An 18,760-nucleotide genomic window follows, 5' to 3' on the forward strand; every position below is an offset into this window, starting at 1 on the left:
ATTTGTGAATGATGTTGTAGTGACCATGGGGGTGCTGATATCTTTTTGAGATAGTGATTTTGCTTCCTTCAGATAAATGCTCAGAAGTAGGATTGCTGGGTCATATGGTAATTCTATTTTTAATGTTTTTATGGAAACTCCATACTGTTTTCCACAGTGGCTGAACCAAATTCCATTCCCACCAGTGGGGTACAAGCGTTCCCTTTTCTCCACGTTTTTGTTGACCCTTGTTATCTTTAGTGATAGCCATTCAATCAATAGTATGAGGTGATATCTCAATGGTTTTGATTTGCGTTTCCCTGGTGATTAATAATGCTGAACACCTTTACATGTACCTGTTGGCCATTTGAGTATCTTCTTTGGAAAATGTCTGCTTAGATCACCTGCCTTTTTTTTTTTTAAGATTTTATTTATTTATTTGAGAGAGAGAGAAAGAAAGCATGCAGTGAGGGGCAAAGTGCCAGGGAGGGACAAGCAGACTCCAGACTGAGCAGGGAGCTGGACACGGGGCTCAAACCCATGACCCTGAGATCATGACCTGTGCTGAAACCAGGAGTCAGATACTCAACCAACTGAGCCACCCAGGCACTTCAATCATCTGCCCATTTTTAATTGGATTATTTGGATTTTTTTTTAAAAATTTTTTGCTATGGAGTTGTATGAGATCTATATATATTTTGGATATTAATCCCTTATCAGATATATGATTCCAAATACTTTCTAGCGTTCCATAAGTTGCTTTTGTTATTTTGTTGATTGTTTTGCTCTGCAGAAGCTCTTTAATGTGGTATAAGATAGGGGTGAATGATCTGTACACTGAAAACTACAAGACATTGATGAAAGAAATTGAAGACACAAATAAATGGAAAGACACCTCATGTTCATGGACTGGGAGAATTGATATTGCTAAAAGGGCTGTACTACTCAAAGCCAATGCAATCCCTGTTACGATTCCAGTTTTTACAGATTGTGCTTTCAACAGGGTAGAAAAAATAATTCTAAAACTTACACGGAACCACAAAAGACCCCCCAAAACCCAAGCAATGCTGAAAAAGAAGAACAAATCTGGAGGCATCACACATCATGATTTCAAACTATGTTATAAAGCTACAGTAATCAAAACAGTATGGTACTAGCATTAAAACAGAGACATAGACCAAATGAGACAGAGTCAAAAGTCCAAAACTAGACCTATGAATAAATAGCCAACTAATATTCGACAGAGGAGCCAAGGACACTCAATAAAGACAAGACAAGCTCTTCAATAAATGGTGCTGGGAAAATTGGACATTCACGTGTCAAAGAATGAAAGTAGACCCCTATCTTATACCACTCCCAAAAATTAACTCAAAATAAATTACAGACTTAAATTTAAGGCCTGAAGCCATAAAACTCCTTGAAGAAAATATAGGGGAAAAGCTTCTTGACATAGGTCTCAGCAATGATTTTTTTTGGATATGACACCTAATGCACAAATAACAAAATAAAAAATAAACACGTGAGACTACATCACATTAAAGGGGACAATCCAGACTTAAGATAGAAAGGAGCTACGAAGGTTGCTGTAGTCCCTCATTCTGGGGACACAGCAGTGAGTTACTGCTGCAGTTGGCCTTGATCCCGTAACTGGGTTCCCTGTTGCCTGAGTTCCCTTTGAGTCATGCCTCAGGTCTGTCTAGGCCTCTTCCAAGTAACGTGGCAGTGTTGGCCATTCAACTAAGAAACCAGTATTTCGGGGGCGCCTGGGTGGCTCAGTCGTTAAGCATCTGCCTTCAGCTCAGGGCCTGATCCCAGGGTCCTGGGATCGAGCCCCACATTGGGCTCCTCAGCTGGGAGCCTGCTTCTTTCTCTCCCACTCCCCCTGCTTGTGTTCCCTCTCTTGCTGGCTGTCTCTTGCTCTGTCCAATAAATAAATTAAAAAAAAAAAAAAGAAAGAAACCAGTATTTTGGTGACCCAGGTATTTACTATAATAAAATATATGACTGAATTTTTTTGCCTAGGCCTGTGTGTGTGATAAAGTTTAGGTTATTCTATCACTTCTTATCAGTACTATCACTGTTTTCCATTTTTTAATTTTTTTGTTTTAGAGAGAAAGTGAGTGTGCAAGTGGGGGGAGGGCAAAGGGAGAAGGAGAGGGAGATCTTAAGCAAGCTTCATGCCCAGCAGGGTGCCCCACAAGGGGCTCGATCTCATCACCCTGAGATCATGACCTGAGCCAAAGTCAAGTGTCGGACGCCCCACCGACTGAGCCACCCAGGGGCCACTCTTGGTACTATCACCGTTCCGATGCTGGTGTTCCATAAATACAATCTACAGTGTGCCAACTGTTGCTGCCATGGGGTGAGAACCACTTTGAAATCTGGCGGACGCTTTCAGGGATCTGTGGGAAACTGCATTTACATTCTAGCTCTGGGAATCGTGGCAGTTAACGAAGACAAGCACGACATAGGGAGTGGCTCCATTGTGACCGCATCCCTTCACACTGGCCGGACCGCAGAGCAAGTTTCACTAGCCGTGTGGTCCCTGTTGCACTGTCAGTGCATTTCTGCCCACCAGTCGGAAAATGCGCTTGTTCCCCACTGCCCTGGACATCTGGTAGCCCGGCTCAGCCTTCAGGGTCTACTTATAAGTCACAGAGGCAGAGAGAAAACGCTGTGCAAGCAAAAGTTCCCTTGAGCCAGTGCTGTTCCAAGTGCATCACAATGAAGGCTTCAGACCCGCGCAGCAGTTCGTTCCCGATGAAATCAGCAGACACACTTGTCTACCTATAATCAGGAGGCTTATTACCAAATGTCTCAGACTACTGTTTCTTCTGTGTGGTTCCCTCTTCCTAAAGTGCCCTCTCCAGGTTAGCTCCTGCTTATCCCTCAGGTTAGAGGTCAGATAACACCGCGGGAACCCCTCCCCCTTACTCCCCTAGACGGGAGCAGGTGCCCACCCCCAGGTTTATACAGCACCCAGCCCCCTCCTATGGCTCTTCTCACGCTGTATGGAGATGGCCTGGTGACTTATCCTCTATTTCCGTCTGGTGAGCTACTGGAAATCAGGAACTGCGTCTTGTTCACAGTGGTACCCCAAAACCTACCATGGTGGCTGCCGCAGTGTAGTTACTCAAATATTTGTTATGAGTAAATGAAGGAATGAATTTTAAAAATGATTAGTTGAAAATGACTTAACCTGCACAACGGCATAAACTGCATATAATTGAATAAGCAGCTAGTACTGTGACACAGCTACACAGTGTATGAACTAACCACAGTGTACTTTCCAGTAGTAATTTCTAGGTTTTGGTCCAGTGGTTCTCAAACTTTTTGGTCTCAGGATCCCTTTCCATTCTTGAAAACTATTGAGGCCTCTAAGGAGATTTCGTTTAGGTTGGTTTTCTCAGCTAATATTTACTGCATGTGAAATTAAAACAGAATCAAATTATTTATTAGTTCACTTAAAAATAACAACAATAATCTCTTACATGCTAAAATAACTAACATATTATCTATAAAAATATTTTCCAAAACAAAAAAGTTTAGTGAGAGTGGCATTGCCTTACATTTTTGCAAATTTCTTGAATATCTGGCTGATTAGAAGACAGCTGGGTTCTTACATCTGCTTCTGCGTTCATTCTGTCAGGGTAAATATCACGGAGCCTCTGGAAAACTCCACTGTATACTGGTAAGACCATGAGAGTGAAAACAGGTGACGATTGTCTTCGTGTTGTTAGGAAAGTAATAATGACGTTGCAAAAGCCCTAAGGATTTTGGGAACCCCATGGATCCTTGGACCATCCATTGAGATCTACTGCCATCTTTAATAAGGAAGAACTCTTAGCCAGGTGTGGTTAAGGGAAATATCTTTGATCTGTTCTAGTCCTGATTCTCTTTCCTTTGCTTTTATTTAATTCATTTAAAATGAATTTTCTCCCTTGGACGCCTCTCTGTCAGAACGTTACACTAATACATTGCAATGAACATAAGCCGTTAATGCTGAGTCCAGGCAGCAAGCTCCAAATTCCCACGCGAGGAAATTGTCATTTATCTGTCACAGAGTCATAGTTGCAGTAAATGTTCACTGTGGGTACTACCCAGTGCCGTGCTGTGCTCTCGTAATCCTAGATGTTGTGCAAGGGTCAGAGACGTAAGTACCACTAGACGTGTAAAGTTCACTAAAAACAATTTACAAGAAGAAAATGAACAGAGAGGACACTCTCCCTTGGTCTTTTATTACTTCACCACAAGGTGATGTTGGGCTAGGCCAGCAGGATGAATCATGGAAAGTGTGGCAGGAGACAATCCCCAGCTCCATACCACTTTAGACATTTACTGGGGTAGTTGGAAAGGGTACCGGAACTATCTAGAGCATCTTTGTTCTACTGGGAACTTCCTGGCCAGGGAGATGCCCTGTGCAGATCGCCCAGACTTGAGCTCAGGGAAGTGGCACCGATGCCATCATATCAAGTCTCCCAGAGAATGAACTTCAGTCCAGCTAAGCCACCAAACAGGTGGAGGACAGATAAGGAGCTGCGGGGCCATGGGGTTATCTGTTCCCACTAGAAAGTGTGATGGTTCCTTTTTTCCTCCAAGAAAAGAGGGGTGGGTTACTCACACCTACTCTTAGTGATGAAAGCAGAGTCATAGTTGAGAGGGTGACCAACTCATCCCAGTCTGACCAGAAGTTCTCCAGGCTTAACGTGGAGAGTCTTGTATCTAGAAACCCCCCAGTCAGGCAAACCAGGACGGTTGGTCCCCCTGATAGCTAGAGACGTGAAAGCACCTCCTGAGAGCAGACATGATTCTGTGTATCAACTCCAATGTATTAAGAGGATTCTGAGGGAAAATTCAAACCCAAACTTCTTCCGTGACACACACTGATGTTGATTAGTGGGGGAAACTATCCAGTAAACTAGGCATTCAAACCAACTCCCAGAAAAAAGAAGGCAAAATATGCAGATGAAATAGTATAAACATCTTTATAAATAAAGCATCAAAGAATTGACAAGAAAGGGGTTACCAGGCAAAATCAAAACATCAAGGGAGAAACATTGGGGCACACTTAGCATTCCAAACTGAACTTTCACCAGTCTGTGCAAACCAGAAACTGAAGTCACAGTGCTGGGCATGCTCGAATGTGCGTGTGTGTGTGTGTGTGTGTGTGTGTGTGTGTGTGTATGTGTGTGTAGAGATGGTCAATAGTGCTCTCCCACATTGGATTAAAAACCAGTGACCTTTACTGTGGAGTGAATATGAACCAAAAGTAATTTGGCAGAAAATTAAGAACCCTGTGTGAGAAACACGAAGTGCTACGGATTGGTCATTGTTATATGCCTCCCACTCTCCTTTTTTGGAAGGACAGGGTCTCTAGAGGTTATCCTATGTCCTACTCTGGGATGTTGGCTCTGGAGTTCAGATAACTTGTCTTTTTAGTTCCTGGGTCTTCAGATCAAGATAGACTGTATTCATGGAGGCTTAGCTGCACCTGGACCAGATTTAGACAATGAGATCTGGGCTTCAAGCTGACACTGTAACAGGATGGGATTTTTGGAGGCCTTTTGAGGATGAACGTGTTTTGTGTATGGAAAAAATGTAAAATGTATGAGCCAGAAGGCAGATAAATGTAGAAAAAGCATTTGAAAAGATCCAATATACATTTGTGATAAAACTCTCAGTGATGGGAGCCTGGGTGGCTCAGTTGGTTAAGCATCTGACTCTTGATCTCCACTCAGGTCTTGATCTCAGGGTTGTAAGTTCAAGCCCCATGTTGGGCTCCATGCTGGGTGTGGAGTCTACTTAAAAAAAAAAAAAAAACCTCTCAGTGAAATAGGTAATGGGTATCTACAAAACACTTAAAACTATTGTCATGTTTCATGGGTAAAGTCTGAAGGCTAAGGTCAGGAATGAGACAAGAATTTCTGCTCTTATCATCTTCATTTAACATTGTATTTTAGGTCTTAACCAGTATAATAATGCAAGAAAAAGAAATAAATGGCATCCAGATTGGAAGGGAAGAAGTAGAAGTATTTTTATTCCTAAATGACTTGATCATCTGTATAGGAAATCCTAAAGAATCTACAAAAAAGCCTCTAGAATTAGTAAGTGAATTTAGCAAGGTCAAAAAGATCAAGATACAAAATAATGTATTTCTGTATATAAGCAATAAACAATCGAAAATGGAAATTTTAAAAAACACTACTTATAATAGCATAAAAATATGAAATGCTGATGGATAAATTTGGCAAAATATGTACAAGACCATACAAAACACTCCTGGAGAAATTAAAGACCTAGATGGAGAAGCATACCATGTTCATGATTTAGACGATAGAAACTGTCCGTTATCTCCAGATTGATTTATAGATTCAACACAATCCCAAGCAAAATCCGAGCAGGCTTTTTTTTTTTTTTAAATCAACAAGATTCTCTAAAATTTATATGGAAATTCATGGACCTTAAATAGCTGCAATAATTTTGAAAAAGAGCAAATCTGAAGGACTCACACAACATGCTTTCAAGACTTATTCTAAAGGCACAGTAGTCAAGGTACAGTGATATTGGCATGAAGATAAACATATAGATAGACGGAATAGAGACCCCAGAAATAAACCTAGTGGGTCATATATGATTAATTGATTTCTGACAAAGGTGCCAAGCCAATTCAAGCAGGAAAAGATGATCTTTTCAACAAAGGGTGCTGGAACACTTGGATAGCTATAAACCAAAAATGAACCTCAACTCTTACTTCACACCTCATATAAAAATTAACTCAAATGGGGGCGCCTGGGTGGCACAGCGGTTAAGCGTCTGCCTTCGGCTCAGGGCGTGATCCCGGCGTTATGGGATCGAGCCCCACATCAGGCTCCTCCGCTGGGAGCCTGCTTCTTCCTCTCCCACTCCCCCTGCTGTGTTCCCTCTCTCGCTGGCTGTCTCTATCTCTGTCTCTATCGAATAAATAAATAAATAAAATCTTTTTAAAAAATTAACTCAAATGGATCACAAACCTAAATGTAGTATCTAAAACCACAGAATTTCTAGAATAAGGTGCAGGAGGGGATTTTGTATATGGGGAAAATGTAAAATGTTGGAGCCAGAGGGCAGATATATGTAGGGGAAAAAAAAACACATGAGAAAGTCCATTATATATTATGATGAAAATTCTAAGTGAACTGGTTGTAGGGAAGGTTAAGAAGAACTCTCTGTACAATTGTTTAAGTACCTAAAGAGAATGAAAAATAGAACATATCAAATATAGGAGATACAGCTTAAGCAGTGCTGAGAAGGAAATATAGCTCTAAATGCTTATTATAGAGAAAAGAATGGTCTCAAATCAATAATTGAAGTTTCTGCCTCAAGAAATTAGAAACAGAAGAGCAAAATAAACCCAAATCAACCAGAAAGGAAGGAAATAATAACAATAATAGCAGAAATAAATGGAATCGAAAATAGGAAAACAACAGAGGAAATCAGCAAGAATCTGTTCTTTGAAAGTAAAGCAATAAAATTGATAAACCTCTAGCATGACTAATAAATGGGACTAATAGATGGGCAAAAGACACCAGTCTCTAACTTTAAGAATAAAATGAGATATCACTATAGAACTTGTCAGCTTTAAAAAGATAATTGGGGAAACTACAAACAACTGTATGCTCATGAATTTCACAACTTAGGGGAAAAATGGAGCGATTCCTCAAAAACCAATTAACTACCAAAATTCAATCAAGATGAAATAGTTAATCCTAAAAGTCATATAACCATAAAAATTGAATTTATAATTTAAAAGCCCCTGAAAAATGGATTTGCAGAAGTCTGGATAGTTTCACTAGAGAATCTTACCAGACTAAGAATTACCAGTTTTACACGGTATATTTCAGAAAATTACAAGAGGCAGAATCACTTCCCAGTGCATCATATGAGGCTAGTATTACCGTGATACCAAAACCAGACAGTTTCAGGATGCCAAAAAGGGAACTATAGGGCAATATCCTTCATGAATTTAGGTGCAAAAATATTCAAAAAATATTAGCAAATTGAAGCCTGCTATGTGTAAAAAATTATATATTATGAGCAACTGGGATTTATTCATGATATGAAAGGCTAGTTCAACATTTGAAAATAAATCAATAAAATCCATAAGAACGGGTTAGTAAAGACATAGCACATGATCATGTCATTTGGAGAAAAATCATTTGAAAAAATCCAACACCCATTCATGGAAAAAGCTCTTGACAATTTACGAAAAGAAGGGAATTTCCTCCAGTTGATGAAGAGCATGTACCAAAAAAAACCCCCTTCATCTTACATCAGACTCAGTGATGAAAGACTGAATATTTTCCTTCTAAAAATTAATTGCCTTCCTATATGTTAGGAATAAACATATGGAAACAAAAATTAAAAATACAGTATAATATGTACTTGCTCCAAAGGAAACATGAATAGATATAAATCTAACCAAACATGTATAGGGTCTGTATGCTGATAACTATAAAATGCTAATGAAAGAAATCAAAGACTCAAATAAATGACATACCATGTTCATGGATTGGACAACCCAATGTAGTAAAAATGCCAGGTCTCCCCCAAATTGAGCTCTAGTTTAATGCATTTCTATCAAAATCCCAGTTAGGTTTTTTGCTGACATAGATAATTTTATTACAAAGGTAAGGCCCCGGGGCGCCTGGGTGGCTCAGTCGTTAAGCGTCTGCCTTCGGCTCAGGGCCTGATCCCAGGGTCCAGGGATCGAGCCCCGCATCGGGCTCCCTGCCCCGCTGGGAGCCTGCTTCTTCCTCTCCCACTCCCCCTGCTTGTGTTCCCTCTCTCACTGGCTGTCTCTCTCTCTCTGTCAAATAAATAAATAAAATCTTAAAAAAAAAAAAAAAGGTAAGGCCCTGCAATAGCTAAAACAATCTTGAAAAAGTAGAATAAATTAGAAGTACACACTTTAGCTGATATTAAGGTTTATTATATAACTACAGTAACCAAAGAACTGTGGTATTAATAGAGGACTAGACCCATAAATCAATGGAACAGAATAGTGAACCCAGAATTACATCCACACAAGTATGTTCAACTGACTTTTTGATATAAATGCAGAAGCAGTTTCCTGGAGAACATTTGGTGCAGGAGAAATTGAACCTCTCTATCCCCCCAAAATGAACCTCGTGTAAACCTTGTATCTAACACAAAGAGTACCTCAAAATGGATAATAGGCTTCAATGAAAAATATAAAACCATAAACATTTGGGGGAAAAAAATAAGAGAAAATCTTTGAGATCTAGGGTTAAGCAAAAGTCTTTAGACTTGATACCGAAAGCACAATTCATCAAAAGATGGGGGGATTGTACCAATGTCAATATCCTGGTCGTGATACTGTAATACAGTTTTGCAAGATGTTAACATTAGGGGAAAGGAGGTAAAGAGTATTACAAGATCTTGCTGTATTATTTCTTATCATTGCCTGTGAATCTACAATTATTTCAAAATAAAAGTTGGTTTTAAAACATTGAGGTTGTTTGTTTGTTTGTTTTAGTGAATAAGTGTAGAGAAACTAGGTAACTAGAGAAGTTCTTCAAAACTAAACATGCAACTGCAGTACAGAAATTTTATCTTGGATACCAGTTTTGCCAGATACACGTTTTGTAAATATTTTCTCCACAGTTAGGCCTTTTCCGTTCATTTGATTAACAATGTATTTTGATGGGAAAAGATTTTTTTTATCCTAAAGCCTAATCTATCAGTTATTTTCCTTTATGGATATCACTTTATGTATGCTTAGAAACCCTTGCCTACCCTGAAGTCAAGAAGATATTCTTTTATGTTTTCTTCTGAAAAAAAAAAAAAGACACCTTATCTTTAGGTGTATGATCTATATATATATATATATATATATATATATATATTTTTAAGATCTATTTATTTGTTTGTTTGTTTATTTATTTATTTATTTGAGACAGAGAGAGAGAGCACAAGTGGGGTGGGGCAGAGGGAGAGGAAGAAGCAGGCTCCCGGCTGAGCAGGGAGCCCAATGTGGGGATCAAGCCCAGGACCCCAGAATCATGACCTGAGCCAAAGGCAGAGGCTTAACCAATCCAGTCACCCAGGCGCCCCTCTTTTTAATGTTTTGTAACTATGTTTAGGACTTGCAATACAGTGTTGCATAACAGCGATGAGAAGAAGGGTTCTTGTCTCTTTCCCAGTCTTAGAGGGGGCAAACTTTATTACGTCATCATTAAGTATGATTTGGCTATTAAGTATTTCATGGCAGACATTTGTCAGGTGGAGGAAGTTTCCTTTTATTCCTAGTTTCCTGAGAGTTTCTTTTGTGAATGGCTGTTGAATTTTGTCAAATGCTTTTTTACGGCAGCTATTGAAATGACTATATTTTTTCCCCTTTATCCTGTAATATGGTGAAATACTTTGGTTTGTGAATATTGAAGCAGTTTTGCACTCCTGAGATAAACCCCTCTTTGTTTGAGCTTTCATACATTTTATACGCTATTGCATTCAATTTGTTAGTAGTATGTTGAGGACTTTTGAATCTATGCTCATAAGGGACATTGATCTCTAAATTTGCTTTCTTTGCGTCTATGTTTGTTTTCGGGTTTTAGTGTTACAGTTACGCTGGCTTCATAAAATGACTTGAGAAACATGTCTTCTCTATCTTCTGAAAACAATTTTAGTGGTGTTAGTAAAAAGATTTGTTATTTCTTTCTTAAATGTTTGAAAGACTTCACCAATGAAACTATCACAGCCTAGAGTTTTCTTTATGCAAAAGATTTTGATAATGGATTTATTTTCTTTAATAGCTTTAGAACTATTCACATTTTCTATTTCATTTTGTGTTTTGTTAGGTTGTATTATTCAATTTGTTCGCTTTACTTAATTATGTATTTGTTAGTATGAAAGTTGGTTTTCCATAACGTTCTTTTATTATCCTTCTAGTAATTCTCTGATCCTGAAACTGACTATACATTTCAGTGTAAATGCAGTACCTCCAGCCTTCTTGTGTTTGCATTGCATTTTCTTCAATACATGTATTTTCAACCTCTCTGTGTATTTCTATTTAAAGTGCTTGTGTTATAGACAGTAAATAATTGGGTCTTGCTATTTTATACATTCTGCCTATTTCTGCATGTTTAACTAAACTCTTCAGTCTATCAACACTCATTGTTATTATTGATAGGGTGGGATTTAGGCCTACCATTTTATTATTTGTTTTCTATATGTCCCCTCCAGGTTTTTCATTGTTCTTTCCTCTGTTCTTCCCCCACCCACCCCCCCACCGGCTGTCCTTTAAATATATTTTAGAATTCCAACTTAATTTATTTATTATCTTTTTTAGAATTTTTTTTTATTTATTTGAGAGAGAGTGAGAGAGGAAGAGAGGAGCAGAGGGAGGGGCAGAGGGGGAGGGAGAAGCAGACTCCCCGCTGAGCAGGGAACCTGATCTGGAGCTCAATTCCCAGACTCCAGGATCATGACCTAAGCCAAAGGCAGATGCTCAACTGAATGAGCCATGCAAGTGCCCCTAATTTATTTATTATTATTTTGGCTTTTTGCCTATCTTTTAGTGGTTGGTCTAGCAATTATAATTTATATCCTTAACTTTTTACCGTTTATTTAGAGTTAATTTAGGGCAGTTTCATGTAAAATATAGAAACGTTGAAATATATGGGTTTGTTAATATAGATTTATTTCTCCATTCCTCAAGTTAAAGTTGTTTTATGTGTTATATTTACATCAATATTACAGTTTTTGCTTTAAGCAGTGGTATGTATTTGAAAGAAATTAAGACAGAACAGTCTTACATATTGACCATGTCTGACGTTCTACATTCCTTCCTAGAGATCGGAGGTTCTCCCTGGGATCATTTTTCTTCAGTCTGAGGACCTTCCTTTACCGTTTCTCATAGATCAGGATGTTAGTGATGCAATCCTTCCGTTTTTCCTTCAGATACTTCAATCGTGAAAAATATTTCCTATCAGCACAGAATTCCAAGTTAACAGTGTTTGTTTCTCTTCCATTCTTTCAGCACTTCAGAGACCTCATTCCACTATTTTTGAGCTACCATCTCAGTGTCAGTCTGTGTTAATAGTCTTTTCACGCGAGAACAGATCAGCAACATACAATTGTATGCTGAGCATTTGGGGATTTTACAGGCATTATGAACGTTATGTGTTATTTTTATTTTTTTTTCATAATAATATTTTTATTATATTATGTTAGTCACCATACAGTACATCCCTGGTTTCTGATGTAAGGCTCGATGATTCATTAGTTGCGTATAACACCCAGTGCACCATGCAATACGTGCCCTCCTTACTACCCATCACCGGTCTATCCCATTCCCCGACCCCCTCCCCTCTGTGGCCCTCAGTTTGTTTCTCATAGTCCATAGTCTTTCATGTTTCATTCCCCCTTCTGATTACCCCCCCTTTCTTTATCCCTTTCTTCTCCTACCGATCTTCCTAGTTCTTATGTTCCATAGATGAGAGAAACCATATGTGTTATTTTTAAAAACCAGGCAATTAGGGATGCCAGTGTGACTCGGTCGGTTAAGCATCCAACTCTTGATCTCAGCTCGGGTCTTGATCTCAGGGTCGTGAGTTCAAACCCTGCATTGGGCTCCATGTTGGCCATGGAGCCTACTTAAAAAAAAAAAGAAAAATCAGGCAATTAACTTGGATTCCATGTGCAAGTTCTGTCTCACATGCAGTGGATGGCAGCTCAAATCTCAATTCAATATTTGAGCCTTAGCTTCACTGCCAAGCATGATTCAGGCATCGGCTAGAGATTTGGGCAAATCTTATACACAGAGTTGGGGGCTCCACAGTCTGGCTTTCCTCGGGATTTTCTTGTGTTGGGACTTTCACTGGCCATGGTTGCCCCGAACTGTGTCTTCAGCAATCCTGAAAGGCTGCAGGTTTTCCATCATAGTTTTAGTTACTCCACCCAGACAGACTGGGCACTGCTCTTAAGCTAAAAGCCATTGTCTTCAGGTAATTTATATATATATATATATATATATATATATATATAAATATATATATAAATATAATTTTTTCCCCCAGAGTTTATAGTTGTCATCCGTGGGAGGGTTGGTTTCATAGCAGTTACTCAGCCATGATGAGAAACATGACTCCACCCAAATTATGACTTCATACAATAAATATTACCATGTCACACCCAACGCTTAAAATTATTCATTGGTGTCCCATTGCATTTAAAGTAAAATCGGAGCTTTGCATGTTCTCCTTGATCTTAGCAAACCTGCCCAGTTCTTCCTAAATGCAGTGTTTCATGGACATCAGTTACTATCCCCCCAGACCTCAAGATTTCATGAGGCAGACCTGCTGTCTATTGAATTCTGCTTTATCTGTAGGTGAGAGATATTTCTGAAAATAGTTGTACTAGTGAGATTAATGATTAGAGGTGTATCTCATCATTGTTTAATTTCATAAAATTTGCCAGAATTAGAATCACTGGCATTAGTTATGGATGCATATGATGAAAAAATCTTAATATTACTGAAGCATGCATTAATAATATATTTTTTGCCTCTTGCAACAAGATGGATGGATCTTAAGGAAATGATACGAAGTGAAATAAGTCAGAGAAAGACAAATACCGTATAATCTCACTTATATGTGGAATCTATAAAAAATGAAAATGTGAACTTACAGAGAATGAATTGGTGGTTGCCAGAGGTAGGATGGGAAGTGGGTGAAATGGGTGAAGGTGGTCAAAAGGTACAAATCTCCAGCTATAAAATAAACAAGTCACGGGAATGTAATGTACAACATGGTTAACATCGTTAATAATATAAGGGGGCGCCTGGGTGGCTCAGTCGTTAAGTGTCTGCCTTCGGCTCAGGGCGTCATCCCAGAGTCCTGGGATCGAGCCCCACATCGGGCTCCATGCTCCACACTGGGAGCCTGCTTCTTCCTCTCCCACTCCCCCTGCTTGTGATCTTTCTTTTTCTGGCTGTTTCTGTCTCTTTCAAATAAATAAATAAAATCTTTTAAACAACAACAAAAACCCCAAGATTTCCAAAAAATAAAAAAATGCTGTATAAGTTGCTCAGAGAGTAAATCTTAAAATGTCCTATCACTTATGAAAAACATCATAAGTGTGTGGTGATGGAGGTTAACTAGATTATTATGGCCATCATTTTGCAACATATACAAATTTTGAATTATTATGTTGTAGACCTGAAACTAATATAATGTTCTATGTTGATTATATCTTAATTATATATGACAAAAAGCCTTTTATGCCTGGAAACTAGAATTGACTCTTCAAATAAAAACTTCATCATTATATTATTGAAGTCTGGCTATTGAATTATCCGACATTTCTCCAAAACTTTTATAAGACCTGGGAATTGTAGCTATCATAATAATATCTGAAACAAATTAATACCACAAAAGCAAACAATCTATATTTCTCTATAATCTGTATTATGCTTAAAACAATGAACAAATGCTAATGCCTTTAAACATTTACAACTTTCTTTCTGTTCACCTCTTTTAAGTGTTTTTTTTTTCTGGGTACAAATTAATTTTCTCTTCTAATTCATATGCAACATTATAACCTCTGTTCTCATAATAGTGCTAACAGTGACGTGGTTTACAGTTCTCTTCTTTCATTGCTTGAGGAAGTTTTATAGAAAATTCACCTTTTTAATCTTTGCAAATGATAACAAATGATATGCACCTTCAATTTCACAGATTAATAAACAGAAGGAGGGCATGGAAATGAGGAAAAAGTTGGACAGCCTAGGCGGCAAGGTTTGCATTTAAATTTAAGTTCTTTTTTTCTTCTTTTATGCTGTGCAAGTCTTATTTTGACATCTGGGTTAAAGAATGTATACATACCGTATTGAGACTTTTCACTTTCCAAGATCTGAGTTTGAAGGAGAAAATGCTTAAAAGTGTGGATGGGAGCCCTCGAGCCCGATGACTGAGCTCCGTGAGAGGGGGTAAGGCAACAAGGCAAACGTGGCTGAAGAAAGGGCAAAAGGGACGTCCTGGTACACGGAGCCTTGGGCTCATGCCCTAACTCTTGAGAGTCCTGTCCTTCACTCCTACCTTCTGTTCCCCTAGCTTCCCACAAATAAGATACAGACCTCAAGCTGCCACATCACCCCACTCCTCAACACTCCCGCCTTTCTAGCTGCTTCCAGAAAACACGGATCTGTTGATATGTTTTTCTTAGTACAGTGGCATCAGTGGGTGGAGAGGAAAAACAGACCCAGCCGACACATTAAATCAGGCCAAGAGGGAGTGTGGGACTGGGAAAAGGACCAGACCCACGCCCTTTGGGACTGAAAACTTTGACCCTGCAATGCCAGCTCACGGGAGGAAAAGAAAGGGACAAGAATCTGAAGAATGAAATGAGAATAACCAGCTGCTTCTTTTTGTGTGCTAGAGCCCGAAACTACTCAAGGTGAAAGAAACTGTTGTGTCCCCATGGTCCTCACAGTCCAGGATTCCAGCTAAACCTAGAGTCATTTCAAGGCCCGACTCACCGTCCATCAGTGTAGCGACTGCAAAGACCAAGAAAGTGAAAACTCCAAAGAAATTCGCCAAGGAAGAGCAGCTGCCTGTGGTAAGAAGTGCTCCTATGGCCACACCCTAGGACGCCTGCGTCCACACAGGGCCACCGTTCTGTTAACACTGTCTCGGCCTCACGTCCAGCATGAGCCAGGCCGGCGGTCTCCTACACCAGGTGCCCCCTCCTCTCTGTGCGTGCAGCTGGGCGGGGGGCTCTGGCTGCTCTCTCTACACCAGTGTGTCCTTGTTGGGCCCCTTGACTGCCCAAGAGAAGCCACCATCGCCCTCAACAGGATCATTTATTTAGCTTAGTCGCTAAGGCTCAGTGGGTCTCTATTAAATTAGCAAGATAGAAAAGCCACATTCCAGGCACAGTCTAGGGTGCAGAATTTCGAGCTCCTCACCGCCCACTCCCTATCAGAAACTTACTGAAAATTCCCTGAAGGACATGCAGCTATACGGTCCATTTGCTCGTAGAATCTAAGTTGACAACTGGATTAATTCACACCATCAGAGACAGGCGAGCACGAGTGCTACGCGATTACTCTCTTAACCCGCCACCCCTCCAAATAATCAGAATGGCCTTTCCTGGACCCGAGGCGGTATTACTGGTCTGCATCAAAGAGCGTGTTAAGAAGTAGCCCCGTGATGTGCAGCTCAACGTTGGCTTAGCGTGTGGACACTGCTGAGACCCAGGCCCTCCCTTTATAATGATCTTATTGGCGAGCTTGCTTCTGCTGTGAGTTACGGGAATTGTATTTCTCTGAGCAACCAATCTAGCCAGTGGGCCCTGCGAATTGTGTAACCAGTCAAAACTCTTTTTCCATGTTGATTTTTAGAAAGCTCAGAAGCCGGTTGGTGACACAGAGAGCCAGGGTGTAGGTCTTGTTTCTGCACGTCCCCGTGTTCTTCCTCCTTCTCCCACAGGGGGCAGAATCTGCCTCGCTAAGGCTCGGGGCCTGGAGGAGCAGAGCAGGGTCGGGCTGCCTGTGTCATCCTTGCTCCAAATACAAAGGTACAGGCTTCTCACGCGGACTCACCGAGCAGACCGTCAAGGCTCCTCCGCACAGCGGAGTAACCGAGCAGGTAGACAGGGGCCCGGGTGCCCACCAGTGCCGGTCACCCCCCAGGAGCTGAGACAAAGCCTCCTCCTCCTAAAGCATTTCCATTTTGCAGAAAATTAGGAAGTCTGGACAACTGGAAACCAGTGTCATCTGCAAAGGAGGAGAATGACATGGGGGGGGGGGGTGGAATTTGGTGCATGACTGACCAAGCACCTGGGTTCTAGAAGTAAGATGTTTAGAATGCAGTTCTTGGGAACTTTTTGTTTGTTTTTTTTGTGTTTGTGGAGTTTGGTTTGGTTTGTTTGTTTTTTGCTCACAAAAAAACACAAAAAAAACAAAACGAAACGAAACCACCCCCATGCCTGAGTGTGCAATGCTGCTGGCTGACCTGCATGGGTAGATCAGCCAGACAGGGTGACGGGTTCTATTCTAAGCCTTGGACTTAGGGAGCATGCGGCCTAAGCTGTGTCCTGTTCCAGAAGGTTCCATCAACTGCCATGAAATCAGGTCCCTTGGTGGAGGTGGAGTAGGCAGAGTCTGTGGTCCTAGCTCTCAGAAGAAGGCGGGAGGACTGCAGAGCAGGGTCGGTGACCGGGACAGAGCGATGGAACCTCTAATCCCAGGATGGCAGCAGCCGCGGGAAGCTGCCCCAGTCCCTGCAGCAAGCCCAAGGCCCTAACTAAACCCTGCGATTGCTGATAAGCCACTCCAGGGTCCTCAATTTCCAGCTGATATTGAGCTTCCAAGTTCACAGCCATGAGGGGCAGACATAACCACTGTTCTCACCCATGGAAGATGCACTGTAAAGGAGACACCAGGGCAGATGGGATCTCTCGGTGGCGTCAGGTCAATGGGGTGTTCTGTCAGTGCCATAGTCTCTCCTTCTGACTGTAATGATTCTTATTTTGATGTTGCTAAAGCCTAACAGTGTGTCTTGTGGGCTGGAGAGACTCAGAAGTTAATGTGTCACCATAAGTAAAAGCTAGACCAGTGGAGGGGGGAGGTGACGTAAGCTGGTGTTTACATATTTGTATCAATTGACTCGATTTTAAAGGGAAGCATATTTTTTTCTGGTTCACCATTATTACTATCATATACAGTTTGGTTGTTCACAATTTTATAAATGTTCTTTATACCACCTTTCCTTGGGGTACAGTCTTCACTGCGGATTAACTTGATGTATTATGCACACGGACTTTAGTTTTCCTCTTTTTCTCTTTTACATCTTTCATTTTACTGAGGTAGCTGGACTTCTTAAAAATTGTCTTTAAAGGCTCTTGTAACATTTATCGCATGTAAATGACCAAACAGAGAGCTGAAGGAACTTTTTACATCAGTCATTTATCTTATCTAATTAATCATACTTATTTTTTGAAATCTGTGTCATTCGGTGGGAACAGCACACGTGCTTCACACAGAGGGGTACACGGTGATAAACCGAGTGTTCAGCCAGTCTGAAAAGCACGATAGGAACATTGCTGTTTGATTTCTATTTACGAAAGATTTCACAACATAAAATTTGTATTTGCACAGTGTTTTGTGTCAAGTTTATTTTTTGATATCTGGGAAACACTTCAAATACGAAGGTTTCGCATAACAAGGTTAGATCGGATTCCCAGGGCTTTTGCCCCTCCCCCACCCCGAGTAATTAGTTCATTAAGGTTGCACCCAGTAAATGCTTCCCGGGAAGACTTCTGAGCTTCCACGGGGTAACCTGGTCTATGCCGATGGAACATATGGTGTGTGCTTAGACGTGCAGAAAGCATCAGGACCCTCTGTGTGGGAAGTGGGACATGGACAAGTCAGTCATGTCCCCATTCTTAAAGTTCACTCAATACAAAGCAATTTGTACAGCGTGAAAGACTTCAATAAAAACTCTAGAACATGATTCTTTTCACATTTAAAAATTGTCAGGTAAAATATTTTTGCAATAGTTTTGCAATTACGATCGTATTCACCCTGCAAGCTAGTAATTAAAAAGATATATTAGAAGATAGAGAATGATTTTTATAGATCTATAGTATTATAGGCTACGTAAGTGAGGGGAAAAAATCTTTCTTTGTGAAATTGACCATTGCTCTCCTATGCAACCCTCTTATTTGATTAAATGGCACATGAAGTTTAAAATAAACATCATCAGGGAAGAAAATACTATAA

At 40.3% G+C, this 18,760-nt stretch overlaps 1 protein-coding gene across 1 annotated transcript in view; it reads left to right on the forward strand.

Annotated features, from left to right (window-relative positions):
• CUNH10orf67 (chromosome unknown C10orf67 homolog) overlaps positions 1–18,760 on the forward strand; it is a 138,828-nt gene that overhangs the window by 67,618 nt on the left and 52,450 nt on the right. Inside the window, exons 8-9 of the mRNA XM_026478934.4 lie at positions 14,715–14,774; positions 15,415–15,594. Of these exons, the coding sequence (XP_026334719.3) occupies positions 14,715–14,774; positions 15,415–15,594 (240 nt within the window). The remainder of the gene's footprint in view (positions 1–14,714; positions 14,775–15,414; positions 15,595–18,760) is intronic.

The sequence above is a fragment of the Ursus arctos genome, unplaced genomic scaffold (genome assembly GCF_023065955.2).
Source record: "Ursus arctos isolate Adak ecotype North America unplaced genomic scaffold, UrsArc2.0 scaffold_30, whole genome shotgun sequence".
NCBI classification, from domain to species: Eukaryota; Metazoa; Chordata; class Mammalia; order Carnivora; family Ursidae; genus Ursus; species Ursus arctos.